Source organism: Dermacentor silvarum, chromosome 1, assembly GCF_013339745.2.
Source record: "Dermacentor silvarum isolate Dsil-2018 chromosome 1, BIME_Dsil_1.4, whole genome shotgun sequence".
Lineage (NCBI taxonomy): Eukaryota > Metazoa > Arthropoda > Arachnida > Ixodida > Ixodidae > Dermacentor > Dermacentor silvarum.
Window position 1 is genome coordinate 173,791,514 of NC_051154.1, and position 18,349 is coordinate 173,809,862.

The window sequence follows — 18,349 nt, forward strand, 5'->3', positions numbered from 1 at the left end:
TAGGTTGGATGGAAAAGTTGAATGGTGCATCGGTGCGCCCCCTTTTGTGAGGGAGACGATCAGGTAGTGGAGGATAGCTTGATCCCATAATATGTAGCATTATGTTCAGCAGTGATGCCTGCCACCCACCACCGAGCCCAACAAGGGGACATGACGACATAGCAAGGGCAGGTTGTGTACACGTCAGCAGTACATCATTGCTATAACCAAATATGCTGTAATCTAGGTTGATTACCCACACAAGGTTGACCCTTGCCGCCCAGAAATTCCGAAGTGAGAAGTGACTAGAAGACAGGAAAGATGAAAAAGTGAGAGAGAAAGACAAAAGTCTCAAGAGGGGGACAGGAAAAGGCGACTGCCGATTTCCTCCAGGTGGGTAAAAAAAAAAAATTATGGGGTTTTATGTGCCAAAACCACGATCTGATTATGAGGCACACTGTAGTGGGGGACTCCGGAAATTTGGAGCACCTGGGGTTCTCTAACGTGCACTTAAATTTAAGTACACGGGTGTTTTCGCATTTCGCCCCATCGAAATGCGGCCGCCGCGGCTGGGATTCGATCCCACGACCTCGTGCTCAGCAGCCCAACACCATAGCCACTGAGCAACCGCGGCGGGTTCCAGGTGGGTCAGTCTGGAGGTGCCGTCTATGTGAAGCAGAGGCCGAAGAGGTGTGTTACCTCTGTCGGGGGGCCTTAAAGGTCCGAGCACCCGGCATGGGCTCAACCCCCAGGATCCCCTTTCCCCAGACACGGTTAAGCCGCGTATGGCTACACGCGGGAGGGTCCGACCCTCATGTGCTCGAGTCTGTGGTGTCACAACACACCAAACGCCTACTGACTCAGACGCCCCTGCGGGGCTTTATACAGCCCTATGGGAGAAATGTCCCAAACATATAAACTGGCATAAAAAGAAACAGCATAAGCACAAGTATCTTCATCACCGCATCTTCAAAATCAACCAAGAAAGTCTGGATTGCGCGGAAAAGGTTGCGGCACAGCATTGGAGTAAGATTTGCGAGGAAATTAATGGCCAGCTTCACAGGGCTCAATTCTGAAAACTATTTCAATTGCTCATGGTTCAATCCAAGCCCTTTCACACACTCAGGGGTACAACAGTTGAAATAGGATTTGGAGCCATTTTTGAAGCAGGAAAAACCTTAATTTTGGAGCAGAAATATTAAAATATACAGCAGGTTACACAGAAAGAAAAGTCCATTTTGGAGAACCAAATTCCAAATTTGGAGCAGTTTAACAGAGAAGAAATTATGCAGAAACCATCGACGATGATTGTCAAGGTAAGCAAAAAGCCTGAACAAACGAGCAACAGTCCCCCCTCTTTTCGAAGTGCCTTTTCAGCACGCGCCTTTTCCCTTAGCGTGCTTCCTCACCTTCCCTCCCCCAAGTACTGCTGACCTACCACAAAAACAGCCGGCAGAGCCAAAGAAAGCTATTCGCATTAAAAGCTGCACTGCAACCAGAACGCAATGTTGCAAAAACAACTCTCTGAGTGCCCAATACCAAGCACGCCCGAACTACTAGTACAATCTACCAGCACCTTTCCGTTGCAGTGTCTCTGCGACTGGATTGGATTGGCAACACTTGACACACGAATGATGACAATGGCAAAACTGCAGGCTGCCAACACAGATCTCACTTTCTGCCAAACCTAGTGCGACTGAGAACTTTTGCAGCTAGTCGGGGCATTTTGGTGCAGCGTGGTGCAATTTCAACAAATTTCACTCTTTTGGTGCAGCTTGGCACAGAAATCTTGCAATTGTATCAAAATGGTGCAATCGGTGCAGCAGTTGCACCCCTGCACACTCCAAAGATACCAGCTTCAATGCGGCTGCAACACTGCTAAGCTTCTCTGGGAAGTAAAGGGTACCTTCTATCAAGGCTTCAACCCTATCCCACTTGCTCCACCTGTTGCAAACCCGGATGGAGACAACTGAATCAATTCACACTAGCTGAACTTTGCCTTGCTCTTCAGCAACTTTGTCGCAACACCTCACCTGGCCCCAACGGCATTACATATGCAGTTCGATAATGTCAATAATTGGGCTAGTTGGCATACCATCATCCTAAAAAGGGAGGCACAATGCACAAAAGAGAGTGAGCAACACAAGCTCTGCTCTTCTTTGTGTTGTGTTTTTGTGCATTGCCGCCTCCTTTTTCAAGGTTATTATGCGGTCCTGAGTAACCTCTCTCAGGCGCACATCCTCATGACGTCCTCATGACTGAAGGTGATCTTGGTGTTGAACAAAGCAGTAAACACATCCTTCACTTTGCATGTCAATCCACAGCAACAGAAACTTACAGCAGCACCAAAGATGACAGTTGCGATGCCTCCACCGACAAAGCCCTCCCAGGTCTTTTTTGGTGACAGCTTGATCAATGGTGTCCGGCCAAAGAAAAAGCCAAACATGTAGGCCATGACATCATTGCAGACAATCATTGACACTGGAGCTATGAACCTGCAAAAGGTACACACAGACCAGAAGCTGAGTGGCACAACATAGCAGCCTAAATACTGCATTAAAGAAAAATGTTTCCACGGTGAAGCAGTTGAGCAAAAAAGCTATGTAGTCCAATATAGTGCCCCACAGAGACGAAGATGTAAAGGAACCAGTGCATTTTTCCCACACTGCAGCAAAAGCAATAAACTGGTCCCGAGATCTATTAAAGGGCTATGCGAAGTCTCAGAGCCTATTGAGCATGGCCTACACAATCAGTATGTGCAATGTGCTTACAAGGCAGGAGGAGGGAGTACAGATCTGAATGTCACGTGGACCCTAGGCTCTGATAAGAGAGGCAGAGGGAAAATGTCACTTGCAAATACTGGTTGAGGCAATGGGAAGGAGCATCGTTGCAGGGAGGGCAGGTTACATCCTTATACCATTGCCTGATAGCATTTCATTTGCTTGTATCTTTACTATTACTAAACCCTTTTCAAAAATTACTGTGCTGGAACACTCCCTGGACGGTGTTTACAACTTCCAGTGTATAATTAAAGCTTCCAATGAGGCCTGATGAGGGGCCCTTAAATTATGTATATAAATTTCTTGGGTTCAGCCACGGCGTAAGAATAATAAAGAGAGGTGCTGACACTCTCCCCACAACGCGCGCGAAAGCGCCGCACGCTCGCATCCAGATTATGTTCGGCTCGCTTACAGCTCGGTAGGCGCCGTCGTAGAGGGCGCTGCGGAATGCGGTCCCAGCCAAGGCACGTGCTGCCACTGCTTCGTCTTCCTGCTTGCATGTGTGGCCGCTCTTTTTTGAAGGCATGCTTTTTGTTCGCGTGCGGTTCATGAGCTTGTGCTTGGGTATTGTCGCCACGGGCCCTCGACAAAGGCAGCAGCGGCCTTCTGAGGGGCGTTTGAAATGGCTAGAAAGTGCTTCGTTCCGAACTGCAATTCTGGATACCGGACTTGTACGGAGCATGTGCCTTTAGTCAACGCGCCGTCCGACAGCGGTCGTCTAGAGCAGTGGCGCCGTGCAAATCTGAGGGCGCAGACCGAACTCTAATGCCTACCGACTATGTCTGCGCCAACCATTTTTCAGAAGATACGATATCGACGGCATATTACGCGGAGCTCGATAAAAGGATTCCCACCTTATTTCCAAACTGTCCAAAGAACCTCACAGGGTCAAATAAACCTTGAAAGCCGCTGCGGAAGAGAGAACCCCCTGTGTGCCACAGCAGTTTATGCAAATTTTGCGGCATGTACAAGATATATACTGGGTGGTTTAATTATCATGCACCAAGATTTTAAAATATGCAAATGTCATGTAGCTGGACAGAACCAAGGTAATGTTGACTGCCGTCGCTTGGAGATACTCAGATTATTTTTTTGTATTCTGCCTAATTACATAATTATTTTCATAATTGATTAATCAACTTTTCTAATGCTATAATTGGATAAAAAGTGTGAACGAGAGAATTGTACAGCAGCATGGAAAACTCCCAATATAGCTTTCTGTTGCTTAATACGCAATACATAAAAGTGTTTTCCGAGCGTGAAAGAAGCCCGCGAATACACACAAAATTACCGCGCGACTGGCCGCTCAAGGCACTTTGCGTGTGCCTCGAGCTTCTTTCTGTGCCTCGGGGCTTCTTTCACGCTCGGAAAAACAGTTCTACGTAGCGCGTATTGAGCAATAGAAAGCTGTATCGGGAGTCTTTCTTGTTGCTCTACAATATTCTCATTGACACTTTTAATCTAATTATAATAGTTGAGAAGTTGATTAATTAATTAAGACTAATTATGTACTTAAACGGAATGTAAAAAATAATCTGAGTATCTCCAAGGGACCGCAACAACATTACTATGGTTCTGTCCAGCTACGTGACAGTTGCATATTTTTAAATCTTTGTGCACCCTGTATAATACTGCTGTTTTCTGTGCAGATGTGTGCCTGATTTTCAAATTGTTTCCATCCTGGCTACTGAATTTTTTTTTTTTTAGAATGCGCGTACAGTGTATATTACACGCTTGCATGTTTTATGCAACATTTTTCCATTGTGCGAGTGTATCAGAGCGTAAGCTTATCGGATTGTTATCCCTTATTAAAATTATCGAGCTGCTTCATGCACAATTTTTTTCGTATTGTGTCTTTGCAAAAAAAAAGGTCTATGGGATTATTGTGTGGTGGGTGTAAATGTATTTGTGGACAGGCTGTAGCATGCATTGTCAAACACGCTTACATTGGCACATTCTCATATGCAATTTAAGAAAAAAGAAAGTCACCTCTTTTTTTTTTAGATCTTGCAAGAGCCACTCAGTCCTCAATGGACGAAAGCCAAATGAATAATATACACGGTCTATGTTAAGTGGTATTGGAATAAAAAAGGCATTTGCTCAGGTTTTCATCAGTAATCTGTATTAGTGATGCTCTAATCCAAGATAGACGCCGGCCTTTGTCCCGCCTAATAAATTCCCATTTGAAAGAGTTTTTACATAGCTGATGTGCATTCTCATCTTAAGTTCTAGCCATGAACAGCCACTTTGCTCTAGTGCGTTGCACATCGCAGGCTTGCGCCGTTTCATTTCTTAATTTATAGCGTGGCCACACTGAATTCACGCAACGATGATTGAACCGTTTTCCGAGTGTGAATGGAAGCAGCGATAAGCATGAAATACATTTTCCGGTGCAGTCAACATTTTCTTCTGATCATGGGGTAGCACGTGGGCTAACACTTTTATTTTTTGATGCTTGAATGAACGCCTAGACCGGACGAAACAAATTGTGTGCGCGCGAGTGTAACTTGAGTGGGCTTTGAGTGCTGCCTGATCGATCCGTGTTCATGTCATTCACGCCCTGCACAAAGAACATTCATGTTAGCGAAGCATTAAGCCTGGTATACTTATCCTTTAATCTGACATAACGAATTTTCTTCACGCTTTGAGTTTTACTCACTCCACTATGAACGAAAATTTAGGGGACGCAGAGCAATGTCAAGCCGCCGGTGCCGCTAAGCTGGGACCGCTGACCGTGGCGCCATCTATCGGCTCGCAGCAGAGCTACTCGGTGCACCCACGCGCTGCCGAACATAATCTGGACGCTCGCTCGCGCGCGCGCAGTGTCAACACCTAAATGTTCTTACACCGTGGGGGCAGCCCGCATGAGTAAAAAAGTTGCAGTTTCACCCGAAAGGCGAAGCATCGATTGCGATAGCAAATTAGTAGACAGGTATGCGAAGTAAGGATAGTAGTTTTATCAGCCGTATAAAGTTGTAAATATTCGCTTACAAACTAAATAAACAAGCACGGTGTCACACGCGCACAGGTAAACATGACAGGCTCGATGACCAGTGGCAGCAAGCAAACTGACCTTCGCGCGCTGGCTCTCGCTTCAATGCAAACTAAACGTCGAAAGCACAGCGAATACGAAGCTACCGGCACTCGGCGCATGCACTTTGTCCCCATCACAGATCACTCTGAAGATGAGGCCCCCGCGCGTGCGCACTTCGGCCACATCGCTTTCAAGATACGGCGCCCGCACGGCAGCTCCGTGAGCAACAGCCGTAAGAGCAGAACGCTGTTTACTGGAAACATGCTGTTCACAGGTGATGCCAGGCATATTCTTATGCAGGCTTGAATGTTGCACTGCATGTAAGTTCGCACAACGGAAAAACTACTGGGGTTCCAACGCAAAATGTGAATGTCACATTTCATAGCGCCTGTGTATGTTTTAGGCACCAACGTAAGCATGTACAAAGCTCAGAAAGTATGTGTGCAAATGTCAACGTGTTCATGCTAGTGGGCAGTGATCGCATGCATACATTGCACACATGCATATGCACTGAAGGAAAGCACAACTGGACAAGTTGCGGAGTGCCAGTATATGAATTTTGTGATGACACCAACACTTAGTTGAAGAGTGCCCCTCTAACAAATTATAAAGTAAGTGTAAAAGCTACAAATATACCAAAGAGAAGCCCAATACACCTCTATGCACTGCGCCAATAACGTGAGAAGCTCACACAGCGTGTGCCGCACAGTTGTGGCCGATGAGGGGCACACTTGCGAAAGAGAGTGAAGCACAAGCACAGGGGGATAACTTTTGAAATATATATTTTTTCTTAAATATTTATATCCAAGTTCAGGGGTGTAGACCTTACAAGGTCTAGCAGTTACCGGATATGCATATACGGTAACTCCATCGGTGTATATTTACATGCCATGAATCCATTCAATGGGGGATGAATTTGAAACTATGAAATGAGCTGCAATTTGGATGTGCACAGCAGCCTGCATTTGTACATGCTAGAATTGTCATAACTTGTTTATACTCAGGTGAGCCTTTGTTCAATGAAGGAGCCATGTGCCAAATGCACTGCAACATCTTGCCTTCAACAGGACTCTCGAAAGTGTGAGCCTTGCTTTGCACAATGTGTCTCCTCATCCATTTAAATTTCAAGACTGAAGTTTCCTCAAATATTAACTAGAGCATGGGTTCTCAAAGTGGGTTCCGCGGAACCTAGGGGTTCGCAGGCCCCTGCTCGGGGTTCCGCGAGCCACCGATAAATTTTCCCCGGTCCCGCGCTCGACAAGTGGCTAAAACAGCGAACACGAGGTGCGCTCGATCCAAAGAACCTCCATTACCCATGCCCGAGTGTCAAAAAGCACATCACAGTGCGTAACAGCATCGCGCGAACTGCGCAATAAATACGCAAGCAGCTTGTAGCCACCCAACCTCTGAGAACGGGCAGCCCGCCTAAGCTTTCGCACTTGAATCTCGAAGGCCATAGCTTACCACCATGCGCCTTTCTCCTATTTGTAGATACGGTATGTGCCGATGGCGTGCGCACTGACGTATACGTTGGAGGAATAAAAAAAAAAAAAATGCGCGGAGCACCGCCAATGCGCGCCGCAGAAGAGCAAGACCGGTGTTAGCGTCCAACCGAAACGAAGCGGCGCAGTACGCATCGCCGTGGTCCTCAGCGGCAATCGTACGCAGCACTTGTCTGACAGCAACGCCGGAGCGCTTTGTGCCTAATTGTGCTTTTAAAGCCTTTATTCTTGCGTTCATCGCCGCGCGTAACACCGTGTTGGCGGCTAGCCGGGTGCCTCCATTAGTGCGTAGTCGCCATCTATGATCGCGTCAATAACCACCGCAGTTTAGTCCGCAGCGGTGGTGGCAAATAGTAGTTTCGTTTTCACTCTGTGCGCACGTCGGCTGCGTGCCTTCACAACTGCGTAGTCGCCTCCCATGGCTGCGTCGATAGCGACCGCAGTTTCGTCCGCACTTCTTGCAGCGAACGGTAGTTTCGTTTTGACTTGGTGCTAGCATCAGCCGCCTGCCTTCTGAACCGCAAGGTCGCCGTCCATGATCGCGTCGATAGCGGCCGCAGTTTCGTCCGAAGCGGTTGCGGCAAGCAGTAGTTTCGCTTTAACTCAGTGCAAAGCTGTCGAAGATGAAGAGCACCGGCTACATCGCGATGGACGGAAAATTTGTTGGTGAGCAGCTGAGTGGCGAAAAAATAATCGGGATGTGCACCCGTTGGTGCAAAGCGCATCTCAGATGAAGACGCGTGCCGCGAAGGATGTCGCGAGGCCTTCGCCGCTGCTAGCGCTAATCAGTCAAGAGACGACGAGAATTTCAGCTTCCGCACTGGTCTTGTGCTAAACAGAAACAAGATTTGATGTTTCATTGAGTAAATAAATGCGTGTTGACATAGTTCAGCATTTGTTTATTGTTTTCTTGATACCCTCGATAATTCGACATTTGGTTAATTGGGGGGGGGGGGGGGGGTTCTTGGCGCTTTATGGAGCTTAGCAGGGTTCCCTGGGATGAACATACTTGAGAACCCCTGATCTAGAGGAAAATCTGGCACCACTGTCCATGCGACCTTAACAGCACTGTGAAACCATAGCCAGGACGCGGAACATTTGGCTTGTCATGAACGTGGCCTGGCCATGGTCAAAACTGTGTCAGCATCATGCAGCTCCATTAGCATGGTACTATATATCACATGTGCCTCACTCATGAGTGGTAGTTCTTACACATCATGAGCACACGAAGCACAAATAGACAATTGTTTACCAAAATTTTAGAGAAATACGTATTTCAACGAGTGTAAAAATCACAAAATGTGATGTACGAACTCTGCATTAAAATTTTCAGAGGGAATAAGTAAAATTGTCTTTAGTGTCCTTTTTCATTACTTCCAAGTGCAAAATCATAAAAGCATGAGAAGCAGCAAGAAGTGGTGGTTCTTTGCACTGTATGGACAAGGAGCAACTTCAGTCTCAAGCACTTTTATGACATTCATGTTGACATTTCACACTGCAGGTTAGTGAACAATTAAATGCCACTGATAATGACTATTTATGACACTTGCAACAAAATACTTCACATACGAGATGAAATAATTCTCACTCACCAGATCAAGCCTTCAAACATGTTTTGAATGAGAAAGTATGATTGGGTCACAATGATGACCAATGTCACATGTGTCCAGGCAAACTTCAAACCGAAAAAGGAAGAGAATCAGTTCAAGTCAATGCACTTGCACATATTTCACAAACTTCAAAAGCTCCCTTGACATACTTACCAAAGAGAACTGGCGCATGTAATATTTCTTTACAAGGCTCAGCACGAACCAGATGAAGCCCAGCAAGTACAGGCAAAATGAAATGAAGCGGTGGCAGCGCACAAGTGGCTTCAGTGAGTCCTAATGAAAGCAAAAATACATAAACTTCAAAGAATGCCAGAGTCAGTAGTGTCTGTGTGTGCTAGAGGGGGGGGGGGGGTGATTCCCATCCCTTCAGTCTTTGGGGTATGCTTTTACCAAGCTTCTGGTCAGACAGTGCAGTAGCAAGCAAATAACCATTGCACCCCATCTTTTCACCCTGACCCAACAAGCACTTCTGGCACGCTGTGGCCATAAATTAATGCAAAACACAAAATTTTGCATGAAACAAAAATTCCTTGACAACTAAGAGTAAAGCACATGACCACAAAATGGAAAGCCATAAGCTAAGCATCTTAGCAAACATATTTCACATAACTTTGCAACTACTACAAGATAATCACATTATGATATATAGCTGGGCATGGCAGATAAGGTAATTTTTTTTTTAAATATTGGGATACAAAAGTGTCAGTGCTGCACACAATTATAGCGAAAACAACAACAAAAAACATCACAATGTGCCTTTTGATACCTTTGTGCATGTTAAAAGCAACAATAATCTGATAATAATGACAGTAACTTATCCACTAAGAAATATCTCCAGACCATCATAATATTCAAATTCATGATGATTCACGAAATTCCTGATTACAGGCCTCTAGTAATTTTGTAAGTATTACACTACAAACCTTTAAGAAAGAGATTTATAAGTGGATAAGGTGCTGAACCTACTTTTGGCAGTCAAAGATGTCTTTAATGTGGCAGAATCTTGTTTTCTAATGTCTGTTGAGCTAATTTCCAAATCTTGAGGATTAATCAACACTTAATAAATATACATGTCCGACAAAATAACTGCGACATCCACTGTGTCCTCCTTTTGATGCACTTACACAGGATATGGTGATACCATTACCATGAACTCAAATACAGTCATTTGTGCTCTGCCTCAAACTTCAATTGCATGACACTGATGCAAAATACAGGGTGATCCTTTTTAAGTTTTATGAAATTTCAAATTTGTAAAAATCGCCTGTTGCAGATAACACAATTCTAGTCCTTGAGCTGGATTATTCCGAGAGTTGGACATTACTTGCATCAAAACACATATTCAACTAATTAACAAAAATGCACTAATGAACTTAATTACTTTACGATGAGCAACCCGAGAACAAGGTGAGAGCAGGAGCCAACGTTTCTACAAGTGGACTTGTCTTTTTCAAGGGGACATATGCTCTCTTCGGCACAGTACATCATAAAGATCGTGTATAATCATCATGTTTTCCCTGGATTACTTACTTTACAGCCCATATTGCAATTTACGAATCGTAGGGAATGAATTTGAACTTGGAATGAATTTCCAGAATTGCACCATTTTGGTGATATGCCCATTGAACTCAGTGTAAAAATGCACTGTTCCACTTAATTAAAGGGAAACTGAGGCATCCACCCAAATGTAGCAATTTGCTACAATGGAAACCCAACCGGGTTCCTCGAAAGAAAGTCTCGCAGTTGAAGAAAAATTCGCCCTGGTCCGGGACTCGAACCCGGGACCACCGCCTTTCCGGGGCAGCCGCTCTACCATCTGAGCTAACCAGGCGGCTAGCAGATGGCAGGGCGAAGTCGAATTTGTCGACAACTCGAAGCAAAGGCAAGTGTTTGATGTTATAGTTCAGCGGAAATGCGCTAGGTGGAGATAAGTAATTAAAGGGAAACTGAGACATCCACCCAAATGTAGCAATTTGCTACAATGGAAACCCAACCGGGTTCCTCGAAAGAAAGTCTCGCAGTTGAAGAAAAATTCGTCCTGGTCCGGGACTCGAACCCGGGACCACCGCCTATTGATGAACTTGAGATCAAACACTTGCCTTTGCTTCGAGTTGTCGACAAATTCGACTTCGCCCTGCCATCTGCTAGCCGCCTGGTTAGCTCAGATGGTAGAGCGGCTGCCCCGGAAAGGCGGTGGTCCCGGGTTCGAGTCCCGGACCAGGACAAATTTTTCTTCAACTGCGAGACTTTCTTTCGAGGAACCCGGTTGGGTTTCCATTGTAGCAAATTGCTACATTTGGGTGGATGTCTCAGTTTCCCTTTAATTACTTATCTCCACCTAGCGGATTTCCGCTGAACTATAACATCAAACATGTTCCACTTAATTTTTCAACAAAACAATCTTTTATGCATTGAAGCACAAAATTAACTAGAATGCCCATGTATTTCACCCCATATATTTGGGAAAATAATATCTCGTAACTGGTGTAGTCCTGGAAATTCATTTCAAGTCAATACACCTTGCAAACTCACCGGCTACAATTAGTAAATTGCAATATGTGCTGAAAAATTATTTAGAAAGTTAATTAGTGAATTTTTGTTAATGTGTTAAAATGTGTTTCGATTTCTCGTGCTAGTAATGTCCGCCCCTTTACAAAATACAGCTCAAGAACAAGAATTATATCCGTAAAAAATTCCGTAAAACTTAAAAATGATCACCCTGTATACTGCTTATATCAAAATGGACACGGGATCCACCAAGGTCTTCAATGTTACCACACCACTAAACCATTTCTACTTTTGTTCTTTCCGTCACCTAGCTTTGTTCCAGTATAGAGTTGGTGAAAGGGAAATACGGCAGTATCAATGACTCCTCAAGCAAGGTACAAGCCCTACTTTGCCATGACCATACCATGCTTGGCTTAAATGCACTTTTCCATCTGTCATTATTTTAAACCACATTTTCTGGAGCATTTCAAGGTGAAATGCCGTCTGACTCACACTTATGAATCTATAACTGGCATTGTTATCTCTGCAAATGGTATGTGTGCTCTTTTTGGATACCATAATTCAAGCTCAGCTCCCAGGGCCTGACACCATTTCTTATCACATATTGAAGAGTTGTGCAAGCGCAATGGCACCCTTTCTCGCTATGTTGTTTACAAAATCTCTAAAGATAAGGAATTCCCAACTGGGTGGAAGTTTGTTAATGTTGTGCCAATACTAAAGTCCAGCAATAAAAATAGTGACACTAATTACAGACCAATTTATTTGGCAAGCGTATGCCATGAAACCCTTGAGCATGTAATTTATAGTACAGTTAAACCTGGATATAATGAAATTGACAAATTACAGAAAAACTTCGTTATAAAGAGGATTTCGTTATATGCAGGTTTGGTACGAAAATTCGAAAAAGAAACGCTTACCGTATTTACTCGATTGTAACGCACACCCGTTTTCCGTGACCAAAAGAGAGGGAAAAAATCCTTTACAGTACCGCGCTTCTCATGCTTTCATACAGAAATAAAACTATCGCTCAAGATTTACTCCCAATACACTAAAGTTGCGATGAACAAAAAAGTCCCAGTTTCGCCCGAAATGCGAAGCATCGATTGCAACAGCAAATTAGCAGACAGCTATACGAAGTAAGGATAGTAGTTTTATAGGCCGTATAAACATGTAAACATTCACTGTTTAACTAAATTTAAGCACAGATACTACAGCACATGGTCGAAGCTATGGGAGCTAGGCTCGAAGTGCGTAGGAGGCGGCCATATTGAAATGCCGATGGCGATATGGTAGCGCAAATTTAGGGTCGCACTCGATTCTAACGCGCAGGCAATTTTTGGACCCGTTTTATCGGGTCCTAGGGTCAGGTTAGTGAAGTGAAGCGCAGAGACTTGCGCAGTATAACCAAAGGATGGCGCTGCCAGCGTGTTGAAAAAAAAAAAATGTTTTTTTTTTTCTTCGGCAACATCAACTGGAAAAGCAGAGTGCTGGCTTGGCAGGCTAGGCCAGCTGCAGCAAGTGGCGGGATCAGGTTTTAATGAAGGGAGGGGGAAAGGTCACGCCCGCGGCGGCAAGATCGCTGGGTCGAGGAATGCAGGCCCGCCTCGCGCACGCTCGCACGCACGCACGCGTGCGCTCACTCTCGCCTCGCAGTCGCCGTGAATTTGAGCGCGCCAAGCGCGCCGCCGCCGCTTCGCATTCCCTCGCGGCGGAGAAGGTGCTCCCGGTTGCTGCTCGGGCGAAAATGACAAAACTTGGGGCAAATTCTCTAGGTTGTCGGCGGGGAAAATTCGTTATTTCGAGGGGGTCTCCCACTGCCACTTCGTTACATAGAGGGCTCAAATACATGTGCTTCTATGGAGTAACGGTGGGGAATACAAAAACTTTGTTATATCCAGGAATTCGTTATATGGAGGTTCATTATGAGCAGGTTTAACTGTAGTATTATAAAACATTTTGAATCCAATAATTTATTTTCTTCAGTACAAGATGGTTTTGCATTCGGTTCGTCATGTTTTACACAATTGTGTGAATTTTATCATAACGTCTTAAGTTTATACAATAGGGGGCTTCAAGTTGATTCCGTATTCCTAGATTTCCAGAAGGCATTTGATACTGTTCCACATGATATTTTAGTACATAAATTGTAATTATACTGTATAGTAGATAAACCTGTCTTATACCAGTCTGTTGTCGTCAATGGTTCTCCAAATGTTGATGCGACTTCCAGGGTGCCACAGGGTTTAGCGTTAGGACCGCAACTTTTTTTGCCACATATTAATGATTTGCCCAAACTGTTAACTTCAAATGTCAGGCTGTATGTAGATGATAGCGTCATTTACAGATCTATACATGGCATGGATGACGTTGATGTCTTACAACGCAATCTTGACAATGTGGTTTTGTGATGCAAAAAATGAAAAATGTGTTTAAGTTAAACAAGTCTTGTTTTAATAGTTTTACCAGGAAACACAAACCCTTCCATTCTTATTATAGCCAGTCTGGTACCCCACTTGGCCACATTGAAGATTTTAAATACCTTGGTGTCTATTTCTTTTCTGACTTATCTTGGAAGAAACATATAGGTTATATAACTCGTAAAGTCAACGGTGTGTTTAATTTCATTAAATGTAATTCCAAATCTGCCCCAAAAAGCCTTAAAGAAGCTCTGTATATAACCAATATACAACCAATTCTTGAACATGCCAATGCATTATGGGATTCTCATGGCCAAACGCTTTTCTATAATATAAGCTTGAACGCATACAAAACTGTGTGCATGCTTTGTCACTTGTAATTATAAAATTATTTCTAGTATGACTAACATTTAGATTCAACTAGGTTGGAAGCTCTTGAGCAAAGAAGAACAGTTTTGCAATGAACGTCTTTCTGATGCAACTGGTATTAATAAAAGTTTCTACATGATGAGCCCATACTATATATCGCATATGAATGGTCATGATAAAAAGTTCCGAGAAATAAAATGTCATATGGATGTACCTGCACATTAAATTTTTCCTTTTATGATTCACGAATGGAATAAGTTGGATGTGAGTGTTGTGGATGTTCCTGCAAATGTTGTTCTCATCCTTGCAAGATGTATGCTTTAGTTGAATGTGCAAGTGACAACTGTGCCTGTTGTTCCGATGTTTTCATTCTCGTTATTGCTTAGACCCCCCCTCACCCCCCTACAATAATGCCCAACCAGATGTCGGCTCCTGATAAAATAAAAATAAATGCTCACCTGCTGTGATTGTGCACAAGCACAATAATTTTGCAAATGGGCAGGCCCACTTACAAAACTACTTTACAGAAGATGCTAAAGAACCTCATCTATACTTTAAAGTATAGCTATTAAAGTTATGTGTTGTAGAATATCATCCTTTATGCACACATCAATTTCTCTTGAGAATATATTTTGTTCAACAACTGCCCCTGTTTTAGGTGCCAGCTAGTTATAGAAATATGGCTGGTGGGCACATGCTAACAAATGACACCATGCAAATCAAGATCACTATGCACTTTCAAAACTGTCTAATTGCTTGCAGTAAATATGTGTTTAGAGAACTAGGTGGAGTGGTTATATTGCTTTTGTTTTGCAACTGATATTTGTACAATAACTTTACAATTAGCATGCATATGCCACTTTGATTAGAATAAATTAGTGGATACACCGGACAAGCCTTTCAGCATACTGTAACCCAAAAGTAGGTCTTACTGCTGTCATTTGTGCACACTATAGTCTGCCAATGTCTACTACAAAGATACTTGTGACATACTCAGTGTTTTCCTCTTGATGCAGTTGTTATGCAGGGTACCACCAAATGCTCGCCTTCAGAGCCTGATACATCAACAAGTCACTGGACCTGTCTTGTTCTTGTGACGCGAGTGAGCCAACTACAGTGCGCCACATGTTATGGATGAGTCCAGGACTATCCACACTCTGATACACTTGGATTACTAAGCTGTGGAGCTCATTATAGGTACTATCAAAGAGTGGATTCTGCCACAAGGGGCCCGTGCCCACCAAAAGGCCATCTAGGACAGCTTGCTGCAACACCTGTTGAAGAGCAAGACAATCAATTTAATTTAGGTGGCCCACCATAAATCATGTAGAAGCTGCCTTCTTCCATTTTTCTTTCAGTAACATTTTTTTTGTCTTTCTCTCTTTACTACAAAGATACAATCAATGAAGGCTAAGCTCAGAACTGGTGCATTGCTACCTTTACATTGTACAGTCACACTTCTCAGAATGCCTTCAAATGAACAGTTTGAGAAAAACTGTTCATTTGCCATTTTTCTGTAATTGGTAGTTTGAGAAAAACTACCAATTATAGAAAAATGGCACAAAGAACAGCAATAATATGCAACAAACTACCACCATTGCTGGTGTGGCCATTTGCAGGCTATATGTATGTAGTCTAATTACATTATATAAATGTTAAATGTATATGTGTTGCATACATCACATTAGTGACGGGGGTTTTGACCTGATCTCGTTTCTATCTGCTTTCATTTATGCAGAGCCATAAATGGGTTAGGGCTTGCATTTTATAGCAATTAGCTGGCCCTACAGTTGCCAACACATCTTGAACTAGTTTCCAGAGGATGTAGGAAAGGAAGTTGACTCTCCTTTACTGCAGCACACATAGCTAGTTGCCTGAGTGAGATCAACTACATATCTCAGCTAAGTCAATTTTTTGAAAGCATGATAAACAATGCCTTCAAATTGTTGACCCTGATAACACAGATCAATTGGGAAGACCAAGAACTTAATTTTATATCCTGCTATGAATGACTTGTTCCCATCAATGTAGCCTAACTTATCCAGCATATCATAGATTTAGGCTAAATTTTTTTTTAATTTTCTCACACGACTGGTCACACAAACATTAATTGCAAAGAGGCCATAATTAGCAATAACATACCGTTCGACTGATAAGAACACCAAAGTAATCCACAAGACTTTCTCCATACAGGAAGTAGTTTGTTGTCAGAAGGAAGTACCATGACAGAGAGCGAAACCACGGAAGCCCATGCACTCGGTAGACAGCATAGCCAATGGCAATGATCTCCTGGAAGCACTTCACTTGGATTGCTAGGGTCTGTGAAAAATGTGGGCACTGTCACATGAGTAGTCCCTCATATTCAATCAGTCATAATAAATTGTACTGCAAACATGCAGCAAACCAGAAACAGGTGCAGAAACAAGCGGAAACAGGACACACAATTGCATATGCTAATCACAACCACTCACAACCGTGCTGACCTTAACTGCTCTGGCCCCCGGAAAATTTCATAAGTAACATATAAGATATTAAGCTTGTGGCTTTGTTACAAGAGCTCAGTTGATTTTGCCAAGCAAAATGTCATCCCATGAACAGCTGCACAAAATGGGTGATGCATGAAAAACTGTTTTCTACTAACATTATTGCCTACAGATACTCAGCACATTCAATATACAAGCTTTTGAATTCTCTATTTTTCTGGTGCTTCATAGCAAAGCACTTCAAAGTTTGGGTGCTTACAATTTAAGCCATGTCTTAAACAACCCCACATGGCAACAACACACCAAATTACAGCTAAGTCAGAAAAAAAAAAAAAAAGATTCTCTCTTTAACTGACAGAGCTCTTTTCAAAGCTCTATACGTTTCTGACATGGGAATGGCTACAGTGATGGCAACAAACTTTAAATCAAACTAGCGCTTTCAAATAATCTGCATTTAAATTCACTACAACTAGTACATCAAAGAACACTTGAGGCCTACATGCACATTGTGGCAATGCAGACTATAATCGCACTGAATACTTATAATGTTAACCATTGCAGAGTATCATGCTTAACTAAGGACATCACTGCATAAACCACATCAATAGCCACATAACACAGCACACTTCAATTTTTGGAAACCGAGAAGTATTAATTAACAATTTATATGAGGTAATAAGCCGTTTATCCACGTTAACAAACGAGGCGTTCTTGCTTTGTTCACCAATCGCAAATAATAGGGAAACAGTGCTGATTCATCTAGAAAATGTCAACACATACCCCAGGTTAAAATGTCCAACTGGATTATCGTCCAATTCCCATTTGCAACCAGCTAAATATACCCAAAATTAAAAACAAAACAAAACAAAGACAGCTGTACAAGCTGGGAATTCGGTCAGTTGTTTTCACCTGGTACGTTTAACGTTTTACAGTATAGCTTGCTTTGTACAAAATAATAGTAATAAAGAATGCAAAATGTGGCCTTACTAGAATCATTAGAGCCAAAGGTCCCATCCAAATGACGAATGCAAAAAATGACATCATGAGCAGCGTGAAGATTCCTCTGACGACCCAGTTCCTCCATCTATCGCACCAAAACAAAGTCAAAGTACACAGGTAAACAAATGTCAGCGGCATCACACCAGTCACGAATCAGCGCATCTGTTCATTGAGCTAGGAAGGTAAAAGACATCATTTTAAATGCACGAACCTTCTCGAGAGACCACTCAGGTAATTGTCCAAAACAGCTGTGGTTTCGTCAGTCGCCTGAGGCAGGTCTTTCGTCAGGTTGTCTACTTGGCTTTCCTCTGGTAGCTTCTCGTCATCCGAGTCGACTGCATGTTCCTGGTGTTGGCCGCATCAAGAGAAATCACTCACAAACTGCAACGTCAGCTTGCTGATTCAATGAACTTCGCCCGAGCATCGCAAGACCCCGAGCGCGCGCGCTATAATCACTGAGGGATGGCCACAAGTTCACCTCTTCGGCAAATAACTTGCACTGAGCGTCGCCTGCTCACCGCAAGCGCAATCTAAAACGACCAAGAAAAACTCAAAACAAACATCGTGCGGCGGCGACCATAAGCAGTCAAAATCTTGGTGCAGGACGATTTTTACAAAAGTTGCAAAAGAAAGCGCTGATCACTCAAGGAAGACAAGCCAGTTAGCTC

General features: G+C 43.4%; 1 protein-coding gene and 2 non-coding genes across 3 annotated transcripts in view; 1 reads left to right on the forward strand and 2 right to left on the reverse strand.

Moving 5' to 3' along the window:
* The window catches only part of LOC119436406 (phosphatidate cytidylyltransferase, photoreceptor-specific-like), a 44,541-nt gene that overhangs the window by 25,772 nt on the left and 420 nt on the right, over positions 1–18,349 (reverse strand). The window contains exons 2-7 of the mRNA XM_037703246.2: positions 17,893–18,026; positions 17,670–17,766; positions 16,342–16,518; positions 9,059–9,178; positions 8,888–8,970; positions 2,318–2,474 (exon numbers count right to left, since the gene is read on the reverse strand). Coding sequence (XP_037559174.1) covers positions 2,318–2,474; positions 8,888–8,970; positions 9,059–9,178; positions 16,342–16,518; positions 17,670–17,766; positions 17,893–18,026 — 768 coding nt within the window. The remainder of the gene's footprint in view (positions 1–2,317; positions 2,475–8,887; positions 8,971–9,058; positions 9,179–16,341; positions 16,519–17,669; positions 17,767–17,892; positions 18,027–18,349) is intronic.
* Trnas-gga (transfer RNA serine (anticodon GGA)) lies at positions 10,662–10,736 on the reverse strand. Its single transcript has one exon. It is a non-coding gene; the product is annotated as a tRNA-Ser (tRNA).
* Trnas-gga (transfer RNA serine (anticodon GGA)) lies at positions 11,056–11,130 on the forward strand. The gene has a single exon. It is a non-coding gene; the product is annotated as a tRNA-Ser (tRNA).